This window comes from Rhineura floridana, chromosome 2 (assembly GCF_030035675.1).
Source record: "Rhineura floridana isolate rRhiFlo1 chromosome 2, rRhiFlo1.hap2, whole genome shotgun sequence".
NCBI lineage: Eukaryota > Metazoa > Chordata > Lepidosauria > Squamata > Rhineuridae > Rhineura > Rhineura floridana.
The window spans coordinates 91866400-91889831 of NC_084481.1; the positions used below are offsets into that span (position 1 = coordinate 91866400).

Below are 23432 nucleotides of genomic sequence, written 5' to 3' on the forward strand. Positions count from 1 at the left end.
TTGTTTAGTTTTCCATATTTCTTGACAAATTTTTGTCAAAATTTGGACAGATTTAGTCTCAGTAGCTTGTAGCAACTCTATTGATATGCCATCTGTTCCTGGTGATTTGTTTCTTCCAAGTATTTTAAGAGCAGCTTTCACCTCACATTCTAAAATTTCTGGTTCTTCATCATATGGTTCCTCCGTGAATGAATGTGTCATCCTGGCATCTCTTTTATAAAGTTCTTCAGTGTATTGCTTCCATCTTCCTTTTATTTCATCTTGGGCAGTCAGTGTGTTTCCCTGTGGATTATTCAACATCTCTACTCTTGGTTTAAATTTCCCTTTAATTTCTCTAATCTTTTGGAACAGGGCTCTTGTTCTACCCTTTTTGTTGTCCTCTTCTGTTTCTATACAGTAACTATTGTAATAGTTCTCTTTGTCCCTACGTACTAGTCGCTGTATTGTTCCATTTAGGGTTCTGTGTTTCTCTCTCCTTTTGCTTTTGCTTTCCTTCTCTCTTTAACCATTTTAAGAGTTTCTTCAGTCATCCATTGGGGTCTTTCTCTCTTTTTAGCTAGAGGTATTGTCTTTTTGCATTCTTCTCTGATAATGTCTCTGACTTCATTCCATAGTTCTTCTGGTTCTCTGTCAACTAAGTTTAAAGCCTCAAACTTGTTCCTTATTTGATCTTTATATTCTTCTGGGATGTTATTTTAATTGTATTTTGGCATTATGATTGCTTTGTTGGTCTTCTTTAGCTTTACTCTGATTTTCAATACAACCAGTTCATGATCTGTACCGCAGTCTGGTCCTGGTCTTGTTTTTGCACAAAGTATGGAACTCTCCATCTTCTGCTACCAATTATATAATCAAATTGATTCCTATATAGACCATTTGGTGATGTCCACATGTACAGTGGTCTTTTCAGTTGCTCAAAAAATGTGTGCACAAGAAACAAATTATTGGCTTCACAGAATTCAATACGTCTTTCTCCTGCTTCATTTCTGTCTCCTAAGCCCCATTTCCCCACAATTCTCTGTTCTTTTGTGTTCCCTACTTTTGCATTCCAGTCCCCTGTGATTATCAGCACATCTTGTTTTGGTGTGTGATCACTTTCTTCCTGTACTTCTGCGTAAAATCTCTCCAATTCTTCTTCTTCTGCGTTTGCCATTGGAGCATAGACGTGGACAATGGTTATGTTAATAGGTTTCCTGTTTAATCTTATTGATATCACTCGCTCAGACCTTGCGTTGTAGCTCCTAATTGCTTTTGCTACATCACTTCTCACTATTAAAGCAACCCCATTTCTTAATTTCTCTTTTCCTGCAAAAAATACTTTGTAGTTGCCCGATTGAAAATGTCCCATTCCCGGACTTCCGGGAAGGATGACTTCGCTTGTGCCTGCTTTTTGAGACGAGCTCTCGTCTCAGAAGAAACGTTTTCAGTATAAATCAGTCAGAACGTTCTTTTTTGACTGGTGATGATTTTTTCCCGGGCAGGGAAAAACGTAGAGATTAACCATTAAAGCCTGTTTTTGTTCGGGAGGACTGGATCTCATTAATTTATGAGAGAAGGTTCAGCCAGCAATGCCGGAGGACGTCCATCAAGCTCTAACTGACTAAGTGACACGTTTATCTTTTCTTCAAAGAAAATGAACTTAAGCAAGCATCCTTCTTTCTATATTTTTTTTTTCATTTGGTTTAAATCGTTGCAGCAAAAAAGAGATTTGTCAATGAATCGGCTATATAAGAACTGCTGGGTGAGTTAAAAATTTCCTCTGTTATTCACAAAACTAAGGAGGAAAGAAACTGAAAAAGCCTATCTTAGTTTTTATTGCAAAAAGCTGGCCGGGAAGTGCATTCTAAAGATATAAACGGAAGAGGGATTTCTATTTCGAGGAGGGAAAAGAAATAAATAAATTTGATTTATGAACTTTGGAGCATTATATGTCTGGGACTATTTTTTTTTTGGTCTATTTCATTTTGACGAATCTGCTTGTTCACGACGCTACTAACTCTTTTGAAGCTGGGAACTAATTTTGTTTTGTATTCCTGAATATAAGAGATAAGGCAGGCTGTACTGTCTACACTGTGACTTCATCAAGCCTGGAATATTAACCCAATTGTGACTGAAATAATTTTTGTTTTTGTGGTTTTAAGAATGGCAATCAGGAAAGTGGCTGAGACCATGGAAGAAATTATGTTTCAGAAAATAATGGATGAGATTGAGATAACGAAACAAACCCTGAGACAGGGTAGACAGGAGATGAAAAATGAATTTAGTAAAATGACGCAGGAGTTTAAAGAAATAGTTGATGAGATTAGAGATGAAAAAAGAAAAACTAAAGGGAAGATGCAAGCTCTGGAGATTGGAACAAATGTGAAATTGGAAAAAGATCTGGAGTTTATGGATATTAGAAATAAAGTTTACTGTTTGGAAATCAACGTTGTCTCTGTAGAAATTAATGAAGATAATAGAGATAAAGTTATTAATGTCTTGGATAATTTTTTGGACTGGAATGATGTGATGGAGCTTGACATAGAAAAAATCTATGGAATGGACTACAGATATGTGACAATGGAAAAATTCTTAAGAGATGAGCCAGTGCATTTTGTAAAAAAGAAGAACAGAGATATGACTTTACAACAATATTTTAGCAACATATTCAGAATTGATGGCAAGAAAATATTTGTGATAAAGGAAATTCCCATCAGACTCTTACTATATGACTATGGCTATGACAGCAAGATTAATATGGGATACTAATAATGGAAGAATGGATACTGAAATTACTGGACTGAACAGGACTATTGAAGACGGAAGATGGAATTAATATTGACAATGGAAGAATGGCTATTGAAATTATTGGCTCAAACAGGTTTGGCGAGACGGATTAATCTATATATTTATTTGGATTATGACTATGACAACAAGATTAATATGGGATACTGATAATGGAAGAATGGCTACTGAAATTATTGGATTCAATAGGATTATTGATAATGGAAGAATGGTTACTGAAATTATTGGACTTAATAGGATTATTGAAGATAGAAGATGGAATTAACATTGATAATGAGAATGGCTATTGAAATTATTGGACCTAACAGATTTGAATGAGATGGATTAATCGACATGTTTATTTGGAGAAAAATTGAAAGATATATCTCTCAAGGAACTGAAACCTCTCTTTGACTTTTTGTGGGAAGAATAAAGTAATGTTTATGAGATTTGATGATTAATTAAGGTAACTACTGGAGGAAAGTGATTTTATAATATAATTTAGGAGACAGGATTGTTATATATTGTAGACTTATAACTGATCTGCAACAAATCGGAAGTCAACATTTTATTTTATTGTTTAATTATTTTTGTTTTGTGCTTTTTTTTTGTCTTTGAAAATTTGAATAAAAATTATTAATAATAAAAAAAAGAAAATGTCCCATTCCCGTCCATTTTAATTCACTCACGCCAAGTATTGTAATGTTGATACGTTCCATTTTTTGCTTGACAATTTCTAACTTTCCTTGGTTCATGCTTCTCACATTCCATGTTCCTGTTGTGTGTGTTGTACAACTCCGGACTCTCCTGTCGTATCTGTGCGCATCAGCCTCTGGGCTTCCCTTTGGCTTTGACCCAGCTGCGTCATTAGTCACAGCGCTACTCGTATTTGTCCTTTGTTCTTCCCCAGTAGCTCAGTGAGTGCCTTCTGACCTGGGGGTCTCATCTTCCAGCACTATCTCGTGTTGCATTTTGGATACTCTGTTCATAGGGTTTTCGTGGTAAGAGGCATTCAGAGGTGGTTTACCATTGCCTTCCTCTGAGTTTCGATGCATCTTATTCTGGTGTCTCAGCTTTGACCATTCCGCCTTGGCTGCCCCTGCTAGGAGTCTAGCCTCTTGGTCTAGACTCCTGATGCCATGCTCTCAGATTCTTCAACACTCTCAGACCTCACCACCACATTAAGGTATGCATCCTAAAGGGGGTATTTTAAAGTAATTTAACTGTAATTGTAGTGATTACTTTTGAATAATGATAAAGTAATCAATTCCTTTTAGAACAATTGTAATGGTAATTTATTCCTTTTGGGGCCATGTAACAGTAATCATAAATTATTATTTTTTAAAATTAAACTTCCAAGCTCTGAGTGTTACCAGCTGCTGAAATAGACAGAACTAGACAACATTAGAAATTCAAGGCTATGAAGAAATCTTTGGCTTGCTTGCTATGTGGTTAGGAGTGTTCCCTTACCTTTTCAATCTCTTGTTCAGAAAGATGGGTCAGGTTCTTGTAGGAAGCATCCAGGATATCAATGATATGTGAAGGGAAGGTAGTGTCAGGGAGCTCTATACTGCAGACACACTCATTACTTCCGCTATCCCTTGCTATTGGTGCATCATGGAAGATGATATGATCTGCAACAACCTGAGATGATGGATACAGACATGCAAACAAGACACTTCACTGCTTAATTTAGTCCTTTCTCACATCCTCATAGTCAACTAAGGGTCAGGATGCCTTGCTGAGAATGGATGGCATCCACCCCCGATCCTTTGAGCCAGTCATTAAATTCTCCCCATTTAGCAATGGACTGAGCCTTCTACTATGTGTGCATTCAAAGTCTCATCCAATAATGTACTGAGTCTTTTAGATATGGATGCTGTGTGATCCACGAGAGACTGCTCTGTGTGTGGGCAGTCTTTTCAACTCACTTTCACTCTGGGCCAGTGTTAAGGGTCAACAGGGTATGCCAAGGGCCTATGTTGGTCTTGTCAAGATCTCTCTAGATCTACTCCTCCTCTTCAGCATGTTCACCCGTCTCTTGCTCCTCTAGCCCAAATTACAGCAGTGGTGAAAAAGGAGAAGTAGTAGATGCCATTGCCTGCTTCCTCATTGGCTCTTCGACTGGCAAGCAAGCAGGTGATAAGAGTGAAGAGGAGGGAGAGGAGGATGATCTGAATAATGGCAGGGAACAGGAGGTAGACTGACAGACAGAAAAGAGTAGGATGCCAAGGGCCCTTCAAAACCTCGAGCTCACACTGCCTGGAATATTTATTTAATTTTTATTTATTTAGAAATATTTTTAAGCTGCCCATAATCTTGAAGCAATCGCATGGCAGGGTACAATAAAACAGGTTAAAAACCACAATAGCAATTTTTATCCATGGAGGCAAGAGTGAACAGTGATACCTGTTATAGACATCAAGATGCGGGTGGTTTGGGTATTCCCCATCTGCGTTATTATTATGAGGTATGCAATTTGAAACAATTGATTTATGTAATTAGGGGTAGCACTGTGGTTGAGTGGACTGCAATGGAAGTTGCTGCAGATACATCACTTGGGAGGGAGTTGCCCTTCTGTACTATTTCTAATAAGACGTTGAGAGTTGAAAACCCATTTTTGTTAAAGTCGTCATAGATCTGAAGAAGGTGGGTGAAACTGATAGCTCTACCGATCTCACCCATTCTTCCCTTTTTGGAACACCTGCAGTTTTGGGATCTGGTGAAATATGGTCAATTTAAGGGGTGGAAGGTCTATACTGACTTGGGGATCTCTTTGAATATGGGGCTCCTTTAAAACTGGACCAAATTAGGGCAAAACTGGAAGAATTTAAGACCAACTGGTTTTGGATTATGTAGATTCAGCAATTTTATAAAACTGTTACTCAAAAAGAGCCGTGACGCAAACTTACATTTTATTAAAGCCTTTGTACTGGATCACTTGGAATTTTAAAAGATTTGGTTTCCATTATTTATAAAGGTCTCCTTTTGGGAACTATGGGGTCTACAAACAATTTGCAGCTGTGTGGGAGGCAGATTTGGGAGTAACTATTGAGGAAGTGGACTGGGCAGTAATCTGGCAGAAGCCTCCTCTTCACACTATTTCTGCAAGAGCCTGAGAATCCATGCTAAAGGTGATTATGTGGTTGTATTTTAACTCTGTAAAACTTTGCAGAATGAATGTGGCTGAACTATGGAGGGGATGCCACAGGTGGGCTCCTTCTTCCATATGTGGTGGCGTTGTGCTGTGGTATTGTTTTTTGGCAGAAAGTCTTTCAGGAGATGTCTAATATAGTTGCACAAATCACACTGCCAGACTCCCAGTTGGCATTACTTTCTGTCTTTCCCAAAAATATGCAATGTCTTTCATGTAAAGCTTTAATTCTGTTCCTCTTTGCTGCAGTGAAGATTGAAATTGCCCATCATTGGAACCAGGGCTGGCTTTGTTGGAGGAGCATACTCAACAAAGTAAGCTTAGTCGGGGGGGTTATAAAAGCAGACACATTCAATGACACATGGTGGCCGTTCTTATCCTTTCTCAATCGCCATCTTCGCAGACACAATTTTGGGTTGGTCAGATTTGTCATTAGTTAAAATACCTAAATGCTTTATATGTGAATGCCTACATGTAAGTGTTCTTACAACAACTTTCAATTGTGTTGTTGATTCTATTGTTTCTTCTTCTTCTGCCAAATCCTCCTTTTCTTTCTTCTTTTGAGATGTAATGTACACTTGCCATCCATGGTCTATTGTTCTGTTTGTGTTCAGTTACAAACATTAATAAAAATTATTTTAAAAAACCACAATAGCAACCTTCATTATGCAGTTTTCATCATATGCGGTAGAGGAGATGCACCTCTTTACCTTGAGATTTGACCTATTTTTAGGACCCACCCTGCTCTCTTGTCTGTATTTTTTTTTAAATGATTTTAATATTGTGATTTTAAATTGTTGTAACCCTCCCTGGGACCTCATGGTGAAGGGTGGGTAAGAAATATGATTGGTGATGATTAGGATATCATAAAATAACAGCAGAAAAAACTTTAACAGGGACAGAAAGACATCAAACAGAGCCAGTACTTGCAGAATCAGCACCTAGCTCAGGCACTACCAGTGACCTGTGTAATTAAATCTTCAACCAGCCACGAACGCTGATAAGGTTCAGTGTCAGTTGTGTGTCAGACAAGAGGCCATTCCACAAATGGGGTGACATCACAGAGAAGTCTTTCCCCCACATTGCTGCATAGCAGACCTCAACAGGCTGCAGCCCAACCAAAAGGCCCTCCACCAATTATCTTAATACAGAGACAGGTTGGTATTGGAGGAGATGCCCTTTCAAGTTCTAAGGTCACAAGCTATATAGGGTTTTATACTTCATTACCAGCAACTTGAATTTGGCTTAGTGGCATGTGGGCAGCCAGTGCAGCTCTTTCAAGATTGGTGTTACATTCTCAAGGCTGAACCTCTCAGCAGCCTAGCTGTCACATTTTGTCTTCAAGTCAGCACCACATGAATTACTGTAATATGCTCTAACCAGGAAGTTACCAGCACATGAGTCATCATGACAAGAGTATGCCTGTTCAGAATGGAATATGTCATTTACGAGGATATGTGTACATCACAGGCTTAAACTGATCTAATAAATAGTCTTTCCAGGGAAATCTGAGAACTGTAGTTCTGTGAGGGACCAGGGATTTCTAATATGCTTGAGGTGGGTTGTCTGCCTTTTTTTTTAGTGCCATATATATTTTAATTAAATGTGCATTTGCTCCCCAACCCTTTTAAAAATGGATTGCGTTGTTTTTTTAAAGTTGAAAAACTGCTTCAGGAAGGAGGAAGGAAGTGGATTAGGGATCCCACACCTTTCTAGCCAATCACTGTTCTGCATAGCAGATTCTGCTGCACATTGGTAGTATAGATTTCTCCTGAACTTTTTCTAAAAAGGATTCATGACTCATCAAAAAGGAGAGAATGTGCTTCCTCAGTGGGCTTGCCACTAAATTATACATGTCTGGTTGGGATGGGGAAAAAATTAGATTCCGTTTGAATTTAAAGGTGGATCTATCAAATTTGTGCTTTCCAAAACAATATGAGAAGTGAAACACAGCCATCCTTCAAAATTCACAGTTACCCAATTTTTTCAGCGCAGTTTTCCAACCTTTACAAAAATGCATATATTAGGTAAAGGCGTGCATAAAAATAAATATATAAGTGAAAAAACAAACAAAAATGCATTATATTATAAGAAATTGCTGCTAACAAAAATGTGTACATTAGTCAAAACTGCATCCAAAAATGTGTTTATCAGAAGAAATTCACACTAATATTCTGAAGAATTTTCATGAGGATTGGTTTTTTAATTTTTTTTAAAAAAATTGCAGATTGCTGCAGAAATATGGAGAACTGAATTTAAAATTGGGAAAATGAGAAACAGAGAGTACTGAAACTGACAGATCCTCCCATCCCTAATGTCTGAAGAAAGAGGCAGTTTGAGGGGAGGGATAATTGCTATGGACAAAGCTGGAGGTTCAAAGTTGCTGGAGGTTCAAGGCAAAAAAGACAAAGGTACGCAGGCAGGCAGCAAAGACAACAATCTAGGCAGGATCATTTAGCAGGGCAGAAAGGAGGGCATGACAAGGCAAACACAGGGGATCATTAAATCTCTCTCTCTCTCTCTCTGTGAGAGACAACTATGGCTCTGATCCAGTTATGAATGTGGAACTCTGGATGTGCTTCAGCCTCAAGTGTTTATTTGCCATTCAAAAAATTTGGTAATTGCCAGTCCTGGCAGCACCAATTACCTTTGGGATAGCAAAGGAAGAGGGGGATGCAATCATTTCTCAGATAAGTAACCAGTAATCTTAAACCTGATAGAGGGCTTATCCACATGGGAGCATTACTTTGTACTAAAGACACTGTTTTTACCTCCATTTTCTATTTGTAACATCCACAATAAAGGATTAATGCCAGCTGCAAACACAGTGTTTTCTAAACACTGAGGAGAAGGATCAATCACACAGTTTCTTAATGACCAACCCCTCTAATTTAACATTTCCACTCCCTCTGGTTACCTGGCAACTGAGTATGCTGTTTGTTCTACCAGTTAGTTTCATTTTAAAAACAACAACCTGCAAGTGTGATTATTTGTATTTTCACTGGTACAATACAGCTGAAATACAAATCTTTGAGCAGTGTTATCCTTTTGTGCACAAGTTAGGGGGAAAAGAAAAATAAGGCACCATTTGCAGCAGAAAGGCTTTAAAGGCTTGCAGAATGGGAGAGAGCAGCAGGAAGTTGTTTGTTAGCCCACAGGAAATGAAATGAGCGAAGGGAGGAGGTGGAGAGAGTGGGCATAGAGAGGGGAACAATTGACAAACCCACCTAAACACATCGGAGCACAGTGTCTGCAAGCACTAGAGATATGGAGTGAGGACTTTTTTCCCTTCCCTTTTCATATTGTCTGAGGATTGGGTTAGTATGGATTTACTGGGGGGAAACTACATGATAGCTTCTGTTTGCCAGTAACGTCGTGTGAACCATGCACATTAAAAGGAGATGTGAGTAGCACCAAACACACACTAAATCACCATGTAGATGAGGCCAGTATCTATCTTCTTGAGTAGACCTGCACTCCCCTCCTGAAACCACTAGAGAAACCACATGTGCAGTTCCAGTAGCTTGATGTAGCCAGGAACGACGTATATAATGCCAGATTGTATACTGTATGTGGCTCCCAGTCCAAGAGTTCCAACTCAACCTTTGTGTAGAAACCTGCCTTTTTGCAACACATTGCCCTAGATGGGGAACTTGTGACCCTCCACATGTTGCTGGACTCCAGCTCCCATTAGCCCCAGCCATCCTGGCCAATGGTCATGATTGGTGGGAGTCATAATCCAGCAATCTCAGGAGGGTCACAGGTTCCCCATCCCTGCCCTGGCCAGGGAGGTTGATTTCCACCTGAGTAAAACAGCTAAGCCGTTAGTGCTAAGATCCTGAGCGCATCTCCTTGTACAATTCCTGTTTTTTTTTTTTTTTTTTTCCTGTTTATAGAACATGAACACTGAATGAAATGCAGGAATATCCCCGCAGTTCACAAGTTTTTCCATATACCACTGTAGGAATTATTCCTAAGAAGGAGGCCCTGTTTGATGTGCCAAAGGAAAAAGGGGAATCATTAAACTTCTCAGACATCTTGGGTTTCAGAGTGCTTCTAGACATGTGTTTATTGTAGAATCAGTGCTCCTTAATACATATGTTGGCATCAAAATGCCAACCTGTATTTCCCCCCCATATTTAATCTGGATTTACCCTTTCAACAGAAAATCTGATAACTTTTTTTCAAAAACCCTGTTGACAATGACCCATTTGTGATATCCAAACAACCCGTTCACAATATTAAGCCAACATCTGGAACTACTTCCAGTCAGGGTGTTTTTTTGTATCTCACCTGCCGGCAGGCTAACATGCCCTCTTTGGGCAAAATACTCACCAAGGAAGTCACAGTGAGGCACAGGCGCAACCAAAACATGTTAATTGTTTCAGGGAGTTCTGCTAAGGCGGCCTAGGGAGTTTTCGGAACCCTCTTTATAACAGGGAAGTACTGGGGGAAGGAGCAGAATGATCCAGAGTGGAATTTCCTGGGACTGGACTGGACATTATGAACATCTCAAAATTAGTTTTGTTTGCATAATTATGTGCCCATCTGTGGAGGTGTTTATGCCTGATCAGATAAAATAAAATGTTGTGTGAGTAGGCTATAACAAATCTTCTTGTGCTTTGTGCCTCCTCTGCCTCTGGTTAGATCACATTTTGAGTTAATAAACAAAGAACACAAGAATATTTTTATGTATCAAGTTTTACCTTGATCCTGCCCTCCCAGCCAGGCCTTGAAGGACAACATTTTATTTATTTATTTATTTATTATTTGAGTTATATCCCGCCCTTCCCCCCAGCAGGAGCCCATGGTGGCAAATGTGGAATAGAAAATAAATATACACATGGTGGAATCCAGTTGGTGCCCTTGCACTCAGAGAAGGAAGGGCTTTAGGTCCAGCAGAAGCATTCACTAAAGGAAGAGGAGGGAAGGCAATTTTTGCCAATTCCCCCTGCAGTCCTCAGTGTGCCACAAAGGGAGCCCTCGAGAACAGGGTGCAGAGTTGTATGGATGACTTGGGGGGGGGAATTGATACAAACTGCCTTCCATCCTCTTCCATTAGCAGATGCCTTCACTGGCTTAAAAGTCTTTCCATGAGTGCAAGAGCACCAAGGATTCCACCCCACACATCACACCAGCTCATACTCCACACATCTCATGGCTTACTAAAGCCACTGTTTTGGGCAATTATACACCATACAAATGTTATAATTACAATCCAATGAACAGTAAGCAAATTTAAATCCCATTGGTTTTTCCTACGCTTTCATCACACACAAAATCAAGAATATCTGATTCAGTACAAGTTTGAAATCATTTTGATTCCAATATAAGACTATTTGTTACTATTTATTTTGAAAAACATGGACCTGTTATATCCTTCCTTGAATGTTCATTTTTCTACTGAACACTGTTTATTATAATTCTATCATATTTGAGCCAGGTCTGTGTAGTGGTGCATTAGCTAGCTTCCATTTTTGAGCCCACATAAATTTAACTGCAGCCAATAGATTCGTAATAAATTTCCAGTCTTTTCAGTTAAGATATCCCTTTATATACCCCAAGATAATAGCCTTAGGTTCCTGATGCAAGTTACATCTTGATGCATTATGAATAATTCACAATATCTCCTACTATAACTGAGCAAATATGAATTCCCAAACCTCAGATTTTCAATAGAACTTAAGTTTCATTTATTCAATTTGAATTAGTTACATTACAGTGTGAACAATTAACAGTGCAATCCTATACATGTCTACCCAGAAGTTAGTCCTATTCAGTGCAAATGGAGCTTACTCCCCAGGTAAGTGTGTTTAAAACTCCATTGAACAGTGAGATTGTTTTGAATATGCATGTATACAATAAGGTAAGGATGCACACTGTGTTGTGTGGGCAGGTCTGATATATTCTATCTTGTGGTTCTGAAATATGAGGCATTGCTTCCAGTTCCACCGATTATCCAAAGTTCTCTTAGTCACAAACCAGGCAAGTTAGATATCATTAAATCTTTGCTAAAATTGAAAAGGTATATTGATTACAATCAATTAACAAAAAGCCTTTCAGTTTAATATGTTGTGTTAAGGGCTTTGCATTTTCACACAAGGTCTAAAATGTCGGGAAAGGACAGCTGTTAAGGCTATGCCCTTCACCTTAACAGATGTGTTATTTAGGTAACATTGATATGGGCACCCAATCCTGTGGTTAGTTCCAACTTCGCCATCACATTGGGACTGGATGACTTTCAATGGCGGAGTGGTGGACCCAAATCCCAGATTTGTCTGTTCACCAAATTAGACACATGGAGCCTTTGCAACTGAAGCTATGGAAAGCCCTTAACATAACATGTTAAACTGAAAGGTTTGTTGGTTTGAGAAGACTGTGCCTACAGCTTTCTGATCAGACAAACTTGAAATTGATAATGAGAAACTCTGTGAAAGAAGAAAGGAAGAAATATCTTCATTTATTTATTTATTTATTGTACTTATATACCGCCCCATAGCCGAAGCTCTCTGGGCGATTTACAGTAACTAAAAACATTAAAACAAATATACAAATTTAAAAACACATCTTTTAAAAACAATTTAAAACACAATTTAAAATTTTAAAACAATTTAAAACACATGCTAAGATGCCTGGGAGAAGAGGAAAAACCTGGCGTCAAAAATATAACAGTGTTGGCACCAGGAGCACCTCATCAAGTAAATCATTCCATAATTTGGGGGCCACCACTGAGCTTCCCTCGGAGTAGGCACCTGGAGGAGGGCCTTTGATCTTGAACACAGTATATGGGTGGGTTCATATCGGGAGAGGCGTTCCATCAGATATTGTGGTCCCAAGCCGTGTAAGGCTTTATAGGTCAAAACCAGCACCTTGAATCAAGCTCGGAAACATACAGGCAGCCAAAGCAAGCGGGCCAGAATCGGTTTTATATGTTCCGACTGTCTGGTCCCTGTTACCAATCTGGCTGCTGCATTTTGCACAAGCTGCTGTTTCCGAACCGTCTTCAAAGGCAGCCCCACATAGAGTGCATTGCAGTAATCTAACTTGGAGGTTACCAGAGCATGGACAACTGAAGCCAGGTTATCCCTGTCCAGATAGGGACGTAGTTGGGCCACCAACTGAAGTTGGTAGAAGGCACTCCGTGCCACTGAGGCTACTTGAGCCTCAAGTGACAGAGATGGTTCTAGGAGAACCCCTAAGCTGCGAACCTGCTCCTTCAGAGGGAGTGCAACTCCATCCAGGACAGGTTGGACATTCACTATCTGGTCAGAAGAACCACCCACTAGCAGCATCTCAGTCTTGTCTGGATTGAGCCTCAGTTTATTAGCCCTCATTCAGTCCATTGTCGCAGGCAGGCACCGGTTCAGCACATTGACAATGATTATTTCATTAATAAGAAACCCCATACCATTAAGAAGGGCAAGAATTCACATGCAACTTATCATGCCTATTATGTGGCTAATTTATTAAGTGAAATAAGGGTTGCAAACTTTTTTTCCTAACCAGGCTTCTGTGTCTTTAAAGGGGTTGCCAACTTTTAATGGATGCCACTGCTTCCTTGCCTGTAGCAATTGGGTCATTGGGTGACATAAGCAGCCTGTCATGCTGATTTCCATGCCCTACTATCATCCCTGCTGATTTCTGCACATTGTATGATGGTTAAAGGTGTCCTGCTCTCTGGTATGATCGAGAAGAGATCCTGGCCCTCTGTGTGAAACAACCTTTCAAGTACTTAAAGAGTGCTATCATAACTCCCCTCAGTCTTCTCTTCTCCAGGCTAACCATACCCAGTTCTTTCAGTCTCTCCTCATAGGGCTTAGTTTCTAGTCCCCTGATCATCCTTGTTGCCCTCCACTGAACCCAGTTTGTTCCAGTTTGTCTGCATCCTTCTTAAAGTGCAGGGTCCAGAACTGGACACAGTACTCAAGATGAGGCTTAACTAATGCCGAATAGAGGGGAACTGGTACTTCACGCAATTTGGAAACTATCCTTCTGTTAATGCAACCTAAAATAGCATTTGCCCTTTTTGTAGCCACTATTGGTTCATATTCAGCTTGTGATCAACAACAATCCCAAGATCCTTCTCACCTGTAGTATTGCTAAGCCAAGTATTCTCCATCTTGTAACTAAGCATTTGGTTTCTTTTTCCTCTGTGTAGAACTTTGCACTTATCCCTGTTAAATTTCATTCTGTTGTTTTCAGCCCAATGCTCAAGCCTATTAAGATCACTTTGAATTTTGTTTCTGTCCTCCAGAGTATTAGCTATCTCTCCCAATTTTGTATCATCTACAAATTTGATAAGCATTCCCTGCACCTTCTCATCCAAGTCATTAATAAAAATGTTGAAGAGCACAGGGTTCAGGACTAAGCCCTGTGGTACCCCACTCGTTACCTCCCCCCAGTTTGAAAAGAAACCATTAATAAGCACTTTTTAAGTACAATTCTGTAGCCAACTGTGGATCTACCTGACAGTTGTTCCATCCAGTCTCCAAAAGGTACCCAATAGAAACACAGGTCATGTGCACCTCAGAATATTTTTCCCTGTCCCCCCCACCGCTCTCTGACTATTTTTACTTATCTCCTGTGATTTCTTCTCCCATCTCCTTTCATACCTAATGTCTAACCTCTTGGTATACCAGAACTGTAAAGTTCTTAAAGCTGAGGCCTGTTCTGTGAGAATGTTGCCTAGCAACAGCAAGTTTCTATGTAGAAACCAACTTGAACGCCTTATTATCACCTCATTCATTAGCCAGAGCAAGGAAGGTCTGTCAATTACCCTGGCAGTACAGCAGATTATATCATTACTCCTGTTCTGAAAAAAATACTAGAACTGCTCTCCCCTATGTTCATCTTCCATTATATCACATTGGTACTTAATATCTTCATCAGAAGCCCTCCCCTGGATGGCGTGCCATCTGAAGACAGGTGAGTAGCTACAGCTGCAGTGTCTCTCTTGTGAAATTCTCTCCCCATGGAGGCACATAGTAACTATACTAAAGTATTTTAGGCGCTAGGCAAAGACTTTCATTTCCCTCTAGACTTTTAACCTCTGATGTATTTTTCCCAGCTGTAATTGTTTTAGTCCTGAGCAGAGCTTGGAAAAGTTACTTTTTTGAACTACAGCTCCCATCAGCCTAATCCAGTGGCCATGTTGCCTAGGGCTGATGGGAGTTGTAGTTCAAAAAAGTAACTTTTCCAAGCTCTGGTCCTGAGTTTTATTATTTTTATCATGTTTTTATTAGTTATTGTAAGCTGCTCTAAAAATACTGAAATGGATTAGAAATACCAAATAGAAATGGTTTACATAAATGAATGTTTATGTTATTTATTTATTTGATTTATATCCTGCCCTTTCTCCCAGTAAATAAGACTGATAACTGATTTGAATCCAGAGTTACTCTCTCTCCCTCTTTCTGAGCCAATTAGCAAGCAGCAAGTAAATCAGTGGTCGCAAATAATAAAGCAAAAGAGCAGAGAACAGTGCAACTCCATAAATGCTTACTCAGAAGTCAGATCCACTGTGTTCGGTGGGGCTTCCTGCGTAGGAAGTGTGCTCAGGATTGCAGCTGGGAAATCTGTTTCAAATATAAAAACAGGTTTTGCCAATCAAATGATCAATTGAACAGTTTTGATGTGTGTCCCCCTCTTTTTTTTTTAAAGTGAGGCCACTTTTGGTGTGGTTAAAGGAATAAAAAATGGAATTTACATGCCCTAATGATCACTGATATTTACAGCCAGGAAGGACAAAATAGCCACTAACTATTATGAAATGCTCTGATGACCTAAACCCTTGCTACATTTGAGTGTATTTTTTATAAACACTAACTCTGCCTGGATATATATTTAGACATTTGGATGGCATTTACTGATCTAGATATGTAAACTACAATGAATGTGAAATGTACTGTGAATATGAACTGGCAGGGTTTTCTTTTTCTCTCCCCCCCCCCAAATTCTTTCTCTTTTCTTTCCTTTTTCGTTAATGAAATTGCAATTAAAAATCAATTAAAAGTTTTAGAAACAAACAGGTACTTGGTGGGTCATCTAAAGTTCTTGTGTTTCTTAAATTACATACTTTTAATTTTAAAATCTTGAGTTTTTTTACACTTAATGGTTAGAATATTTCTTGCTGCTGTTAGATAGGGGATGTCTTTTCCCATCACAAACACAATGGGGAACTCTGAGAAAGATTAATCTGTGATTTACTATCTTTTTTAGTCTGCAAATGTTACATAATTACATTATTTTCTGCATTGTTAGGGGAAGGTTAGGGGACTTGGACCTGGTGCTCAATGGGGTACAATTGCCCCTGAAAGACCAGGTCCGCAGCCTCGGGGTCATTCTTGACTCCCAACTGTCCATGGAGGCTCAGGTTTCGGCTGTGATCCGGGCAGCGCTGTATCAACTCCATCTGATATGGAGGCTATGCCCCTACCTTCCCAATCATCTGCTCCCATCGGTGGTACATGCCCTGGTCTCATCTCGCCTAGACTACTGTAATGCGCTCTATGTGGGGCTACCCTTGAAAACAGTCCGGAAGCTGCAACTGGTACAGAACACAGCGGCGTGCCTGATTAAAGGCAGCTGCCGGCGAGATCATATCACTCCAGTGCTAAAACAGTTGCACTGGTTACCTGTTGCTTACCGGGCCCAATTCAAGGTGTTGATTTTGACCTTTAAATCCCTATATGGTTTCGGCCCAGTCTATCTAAAGGAGCGCCTCCAGCATCATCAGCTATGCTGCCCAACAAGATCAGCCTCAAAAGACCTTCTCTCCATCCCATCAGTCAAAACAGCCAAACTGGTGAGAACTAGGGAGAGGGCTTTTTCAGTTGTGGCCCCCACCCTGTGGAACTCCCTCCCAAATGATCTCTGCCATGCCCCTTCCATGATGAGTTTCTGCCAGGTCTTGAAGACCTGGCTCTTCAGGCAGGCTTTGGGATGGGCTAGATTTTATCTTCATTGTTTTTAGATTTTTAATGTCTAGGTATTGTATGCCTATTTTGTACGTCGCCCAGAGTGGCTGGACAGCCAGCCAGATGGGCGACTAATAAATTCAATAAATAATAATAATAATATTTCCCTTCTGTTGAAATGCATTGAAGTTAACTATATAAATTAGTTAAATAATTACATTTGTTTCAGCCATAGCACATAGTGAGATGAATAAAATGTAAATGTAAATGGATTCCGACTTGAATAGGCTTTTCATGGTAAGAGGTAGTCAGAGGTGGTTTATCATTGCCTTCCTCTGAGGCTGAGAGGCAGTGACTGGCCCAAGGTCACCCAGTGCACTTCATGGCTGTGTGGGGGTTCGAACCCCAGTCCAACTCTCTAACCACTACACCATACTGGATCTCATGAATAATATATATTTTAACTAAAGTCAAACTGTAGCAGAACAGAAATAGCGCTGACTGAGATGAACACAGGATAGGCAGAAATCACTGCCTCCTTTCATTCCTAAAAGGCTCACATTGTTCACCTCCCTACCCCAAAAAACTCCCAATAACCCACCCACATGTGCAAAACTAGATCTTAGTATTTTGAAAGCAGATATGAGGAGAAAATTGGATTTTAGTCATATTGTGAAGAAAGATGTAACAAAAATAACCTTTTCCTTTTGTGTCATGTCTTTAAGATTATAAACTACACTTTTTCAGATGAAGAGTGGCGTTAATTTTTTTAAATCAGCCTTTCCCAACCTAGGGCCTGTTTACATGCCCGGAAAATCTGCATCCGATGCTTTTTGCAGATCCTTTTAATTTGGACCGTTTACTTGACGTTTTACCCAATGTGCGTGCATTCTACTGCTTTTGCCTTTAACTCCGGATTAAATGGATGCAACAAAAACCTGAAATTGCTTTTAAAATCCGCACCTGCTTCTACTGTGTATTACCTTTTAAACACCTTTTCTGGCTGCGCAGTTTCTTCACCATTAGATCCTCCCTTTTCTCTGCCCCTTTCAATATCTCTGGACGTCATTTTGTTTCCTGCGGTTGACGAAGCAACTTCTGGTTGCTCTTGCCTTCCTTTCTCCCATTTATTCCCTCTTCCCCCTCAATACATTTCCTCAGGCCCGCCCTTAGCATGTGCTGGGCCCGGGGCAAAAGCATAGTTGGGCCCCCCCACACATTCTTTCTCTCTCTCTATATTTATACACAAATATACAAAAATTGATTGGGGAGGTAGGATTTTTGAACTGTGGATCGTTAAGTGGGGTGAGAATTTAGCTGCATATGACTGGGTAGGTTCAATTTACTTAACGGAAAGGACATGAGAGGACAGCAGAAAAAGGAGTGTTCACTTGGCAAAGAGAAAACCTCATACGGATTACGAATAACTTGAGAACAGACACACTATATGGTAGGGGAGTAAAATGAGAAGCAAAGCAAAAAAAAGGATAAAAGCAGAGAAAAAGGTCTGGTTTGTAGGAGCAGCTGGCAGGAGGAGTAAACAGAGATGCCCCCTCTCTTAGGTTGACAACTCCACTTCTTGTCTACAAGGGGGGGCACCACATGCATCAGTTGATATCTCAGGTTTCAGAAGGGAATCCACAGACAACAGGGGAAGCGGCTGCAGTTTCTTTGCTGGAGCCTGGGGATCCTTAATGCTCATTCAGATCTGCTCATCTGGTGCCCCCACTACCAAAAAGGGGTGATGAAGGTGGCCCATAGCATGGCAATGTGTTTACAAGGAGATGGCAGGGAAACAGGCAACACACCGAAGGGAGAAGCAAGTGAAATTGAGGTGATGTGGAGGGGGAAGAGAGACAGAAGGGAAGACACAAATTACCGGTAAACAAAAGAAAGTCTAGTAGGAGGAAACGCTGCTCTCCCACCGCATCTCCCCAATTTGGGGGGTGGGTAGAGAACCAACAACCATGCAGGAGCTAAAGTAACTTCCAAATGTCTGGAAGGGCTTCCAAAGTATGGCCAACATTTGGGGAAATGCCTCCGAGCCTCGTTTTTGCTTCTGGCCTTCAATGCCCATGAGCTCTTGGCTCCCCGACCCCTCTCCCCCGTCTTGTTTTCCCCAAACTCTCCGGTCGCCTGGGCCCAGCAACCCCATCTCCAAGCCATGCCCCTGAACCCCCTTCAGCTCAACTTGCGTTGGTACAACTTCTGTAGTGTTGAAAATCACTGCGGTAAACCGTCAAGGGCTCCCCGCACTGGTTGCCGGTTTCTGAAACTCTATATATGCAGATCGCCAAGCGCGGGGGGCCCAAAGCGCAGGGCCGGGGGCAACTGCCCCAGTGCCTAGGGGTGGCTCTGCATTTCCTCCCCCACTCCTTTAAACAAAATTACATTCCTCACCCCTTCACAGAGGGTAGCAGGGCTGGAGCTCGTAAAATTCCTTCCTCGGAGCTGTGGTTTTGGCGCTGTTGCTTACATCTAGTGTGTTTGTGTGCAAGAGAGAGAGAGTGTGAGAAAGTGTTTGTGTGGAGGACCTCTTCTGCCTCGTAGCATTGCTCCGCTACCCCCCCCAAAGCTGGATCTCTCCCCCCTTTGGGCTGATGCATGCACCCTTTTCGCAGCCATGGCAAGAGGATACTGGCGAAGGCTCCGCTGGGGTAATTTATAAGCGCCCAAAAGCACAGGGGAAAGGGGAGCTGCCTTGGCATCTCATCCCAGCATCTGCTCCACTCACGGAGAGTGATAATATTAAACAGTCAATGCTTCCTTTAGTAGCTGCTTTTAATGTCTCTCTAAAGATAATTGTTTGGGGTTTTTTAATGTTTCCCAGAACGCATGCTGAGGCTTGTCCCAGGGTGCCAAAGGCACACCAATCTCGCTCAGGGACAGCCTAACAGCCACTGGTAGGACCGATTCCCTTTCTTTCAAGCGCCTATTCCTTCATTTAGGGAAACACCGCCCATTCCCCGCCTCCGCAGTTAACATGCTAATGTGTGGGCGCGGCCACAAGGAAATGCTGATAGCAATAAACACACACGTGTGTGAATGCTACTAAGAAAAACAGCCAATTTATTCATAGCAAGGGCGGAAGTATGTGAACTGTCAAAATCAATTGTGATGGAAAAAGCAGCATTTTTAATGTGGATCTTGGGTTCCATGTAAATAAGCCCCTAGTGGCCTCCAGATGTGTTACAACTCCCATCAGTCCCAGCCAACACAGCTGAACTGCTTAGGGATAAGGGGAGTTGTAGTCCAAAACATCTGGAGGCCACCGGGTTGGGAAAGGCCCTCGCCACTATATGAGAGGCCAAAAAAAGAAGACTAATGCTACAGGGGCACATTTTTCAGCAGAGATGTGGGAACTAGTATGATCAGTAACAGCAGGGATTGAACAAAGAGAGGAAGGCTTAGGATGAAAGAAGGGAAGTTTAAGTGTACATCATTAGATCTACTGAAATATTGTGTTATGTTATGCATAAAGAAAAACAAATGTGCAATGGATATCATGGTGAATCAACTGCATTTGTTAAAAATTATTTAAGCTAAAGGTGTCCCAATTTAAGGGGGGGAATAGCTCATTGGTCACCTGTAGAAGATCTTATGATTCTAAGGCTGACATACTATTCACACTTACCTGGGACTGGGAGTAAGCCCCACTGAACTGAATGAGGCTTACTTCTGTTCCGAGTAGACATGCATAGGATTGCATTGTAGATGCCATAAACAGTTCATATTTCTTTACTGGCTTCTTCAAATTTATTAAAGAAAACACTGATTGCTTTTAGCACACAATGTTGTCTCTTATTAATCATTCACTTTCTTGACAATATGTCATGAAGGAGAGAACTCCCCACACATTATGTGTGCATGGAATATTTTTAGAAGGAGCTCACTGCTTGTTCTGCTCTCTGTGCCAAGGGGTATTCATTGCAGGATACCAAAGTCATGATGGAAGCACTGACAGTATGTACTAAATCAAGGTGGCTAGTTATCAGAACTGTTAGCTAACTTCAAAAGGACTAAGAAACGTTTCTTCATGTCTTGGCTTGGAAATCTTGCACTGCTTCCCATAGTAAGTGAAACTTCTTGTAAAGGCAACAAGGCAAAGAGAACTACAACCGTTATGTTCTTATCTATTAGATGAAAGATATGTGTTGGAAGTAAGATACAAGGCACACACACACACCACAATTTAATATAAAATATCACTAGGATACTTATTAGTCTTGCTATGTGCTTAAGGGAACTGACCCATTGCTAGGATGGAAGCAGTAATGACAGAGCCAGCAAATGGAGGATATTTCTCTAATGCTGATGGATGGATGAGCATATTACAACCATTTTGTAACAATTGCACTGGTTACCAATACATTTCCAGGGCCAGTTCAAAATGATGGTGGTTGCATATACAGCACTAAATGGTTTGGGCCCACAGTTCCTAAAGAACTACTCCTTCTCAACTATCCCTACCCCCCAACTCTCAAATCTGATCAGGAGGCCCAGGTCTCCCTGAAGGCATGTTGCTGCCTGAGGCTTTAAAAGGATCACACCATGCAATATATGAAGGCTTTCCCATTGATATGGGCATTTGCAGAGGCTATTTATTCCCTCAAAATTAGGTTATTATTCCATACATTTTTCTTTTCTTTTTAAAATAATAATTTTACAATATGATATAGCGTATACAAAATATACAGGAGATACATCAGTAATTAAACAAATATTAAAAGAGAAATAGAAAAAACAAAGCAAAAAAGAAAGAATGCATGAACAGCCACTAGGCAATTAAGAATGAAGTGAATAAATGAAAAAAAAGAAAAAAACCAAAGCTTCCTTTACAAAGTATAATTTCCTCTTCAATAACCCCAAAATCCGGGCCGGGGGGCCCCACACAAAATATTTAATATATTAGTAGTAGTAGAAAGTTTATTGCATTGCCCTTAAGCCATTAAGAGTAATGCTCGGTTTCTCTTCAGATCGTATAATATATTATTATTAATAATACAATAATATTATTAAAGTACAGTAAAAGGATTAAGAAGTGTCTTTCCAGAATTTTTTAAAAGGTGCCAATTCTTGTTCAGAACCATTAAACCTTTTCTTTTCAGACCTAACCCATAAATTCCAAGTTAAAGCTGCAAAGTTCCATAATTTAGTATACCATACTTATAAACAGGGTTCCCCCCCGCCATAGCTTGCATGTAACCAACCACCTTGCTGCAGCAATAATAGTTTTTCCTCATTCTTTGAGACGTCCTTCACATTAGGGTTGCTGGGTCAGAAGCATCCCAAACTCTGAGATTTCAGGGGTGGGCCCTAGCAATGTCATGGGGGCAGGTCATAGTGATGTCACAGGAGCAGGCCCAGGTGATATCATGGGGTGGGCCAAAGTGATGTCATTAAGCATGAAACATTAAGCATCAACGACAGTTGCTTGGAGCATACCACTCAAACAAAAACATTTATCCGACTGAAAATTAAGACAGAAATCTTAGCTGAAAGATAGAGCCTGGGTAGGTAACATTTAATTTATTTATTTATTTGATTTATATTCCACCCTTCCTCCCAGAAGGAACCCAGGGCGGCAAACAAAAGCACTAAAAACACTTTAAAACATCATAAAAACAGACATTAAAATACATTAAAACAAAACAACTTTAAAAACATTTTTAAAAAAAAGCTTTGAAGACATCTTAAAAAAAGGTTAAAGAACATATTGTTTAAAAAATAAGGTTTAAAAACATTTTAAAAGAGCAATTCCAACAAAGAAGCAGACTGGGATAAGGTCTCAATTTAAAAGGCTTGTTGAAAGAGGAAAGTCTTCAATAGGTGCTGAAAAGATAACAGAGATGACACCTGTCTAATATGTTAGGGTATTGAGTTCCATAGGGTAGGTGCCACCACACTAAAATGTTGTGCAGAATGGACCTCCTGATAAGATGGTATCTGCAGGAGGCCCTCACCAGCACAGCACAGTTATCGACTCGGTATATAAGAGATAAGATGATCTTTCAGGTATCCTGGTCCCAAGCTGTACAGGGCTTTGTAAACCAAAACGAGAATCATGAACTTGGCCCAGTAGCAAATGGGCAGCCAATGCAATTCTTTCAGCAGCGGGGTGACATGTTGGCGATACCCTGCCCTAGTTTGCAGTCTCACCGCGGCATTTTGCAGCAGCTGCAGCTTCCGAATCAACCTCAAGGGCAGCCCCACATAGAGCACATTACAGTAATCCAGCCTGGAGGTTACCAGTGCGTGGACAACAGTGGTCAGGCTATCCCAGACCAGAAATGGCCACAACTGTCTCACCAGCCAAAGCTGGTAAAAGGCACTCCTAGCCACTGAGGTCACCTTGGCCTCTAGCAACAAAGATGGATCTAGGAGCACCCCCAGACTACAGACCTGCTCTTTCAGAGGGAGTATGACCCCATCCAAAGCAGGCAACTAACCATCTGAACTCAGGAACCACCAACCCACAGCACCTCCATCTTGCTAGGATTCAGACTCAGTTTATTGGCCCTCATCCAGCCCACCACCAAGTCCAGGCAGCGGTCCAGGGCTTGCACGGCCTCTCCCGATTCAGATGTTACAGAGAAATA

The 23432-nt window shown here is 40.7% G+C and overlaps 1 protein-coding gene across 3 annotated transcripts in view; it reads right to left on the reverse strand.

Annotated features, from left to right (window-relative positions):
* LOC133378204 (olfactomedin-like) overlaps positions 1 to 23432 on the reverse strand; it is a 55625-nt gene that overhangs the window by 22386 nt on the left and 9807 nt on the right. For 2 of the 3 annotated variants that reach the window (XM_061612991.1, XM_061612992.1), the window contains one exon: positions 4234 to 4407. The exons of the other annotated variant lie outside the window; for it this stretch is intronic. In XM_061612991.1, the coding sequence (XP_061468975.1) occupies positions 4234 to 4407 (174 nt within the window). The remainder of the gene's footprint in view (positions 1 to 4233; positions 4408 to 23432) is intronic. 3 annotated transcript variants of the gene reach the window in all.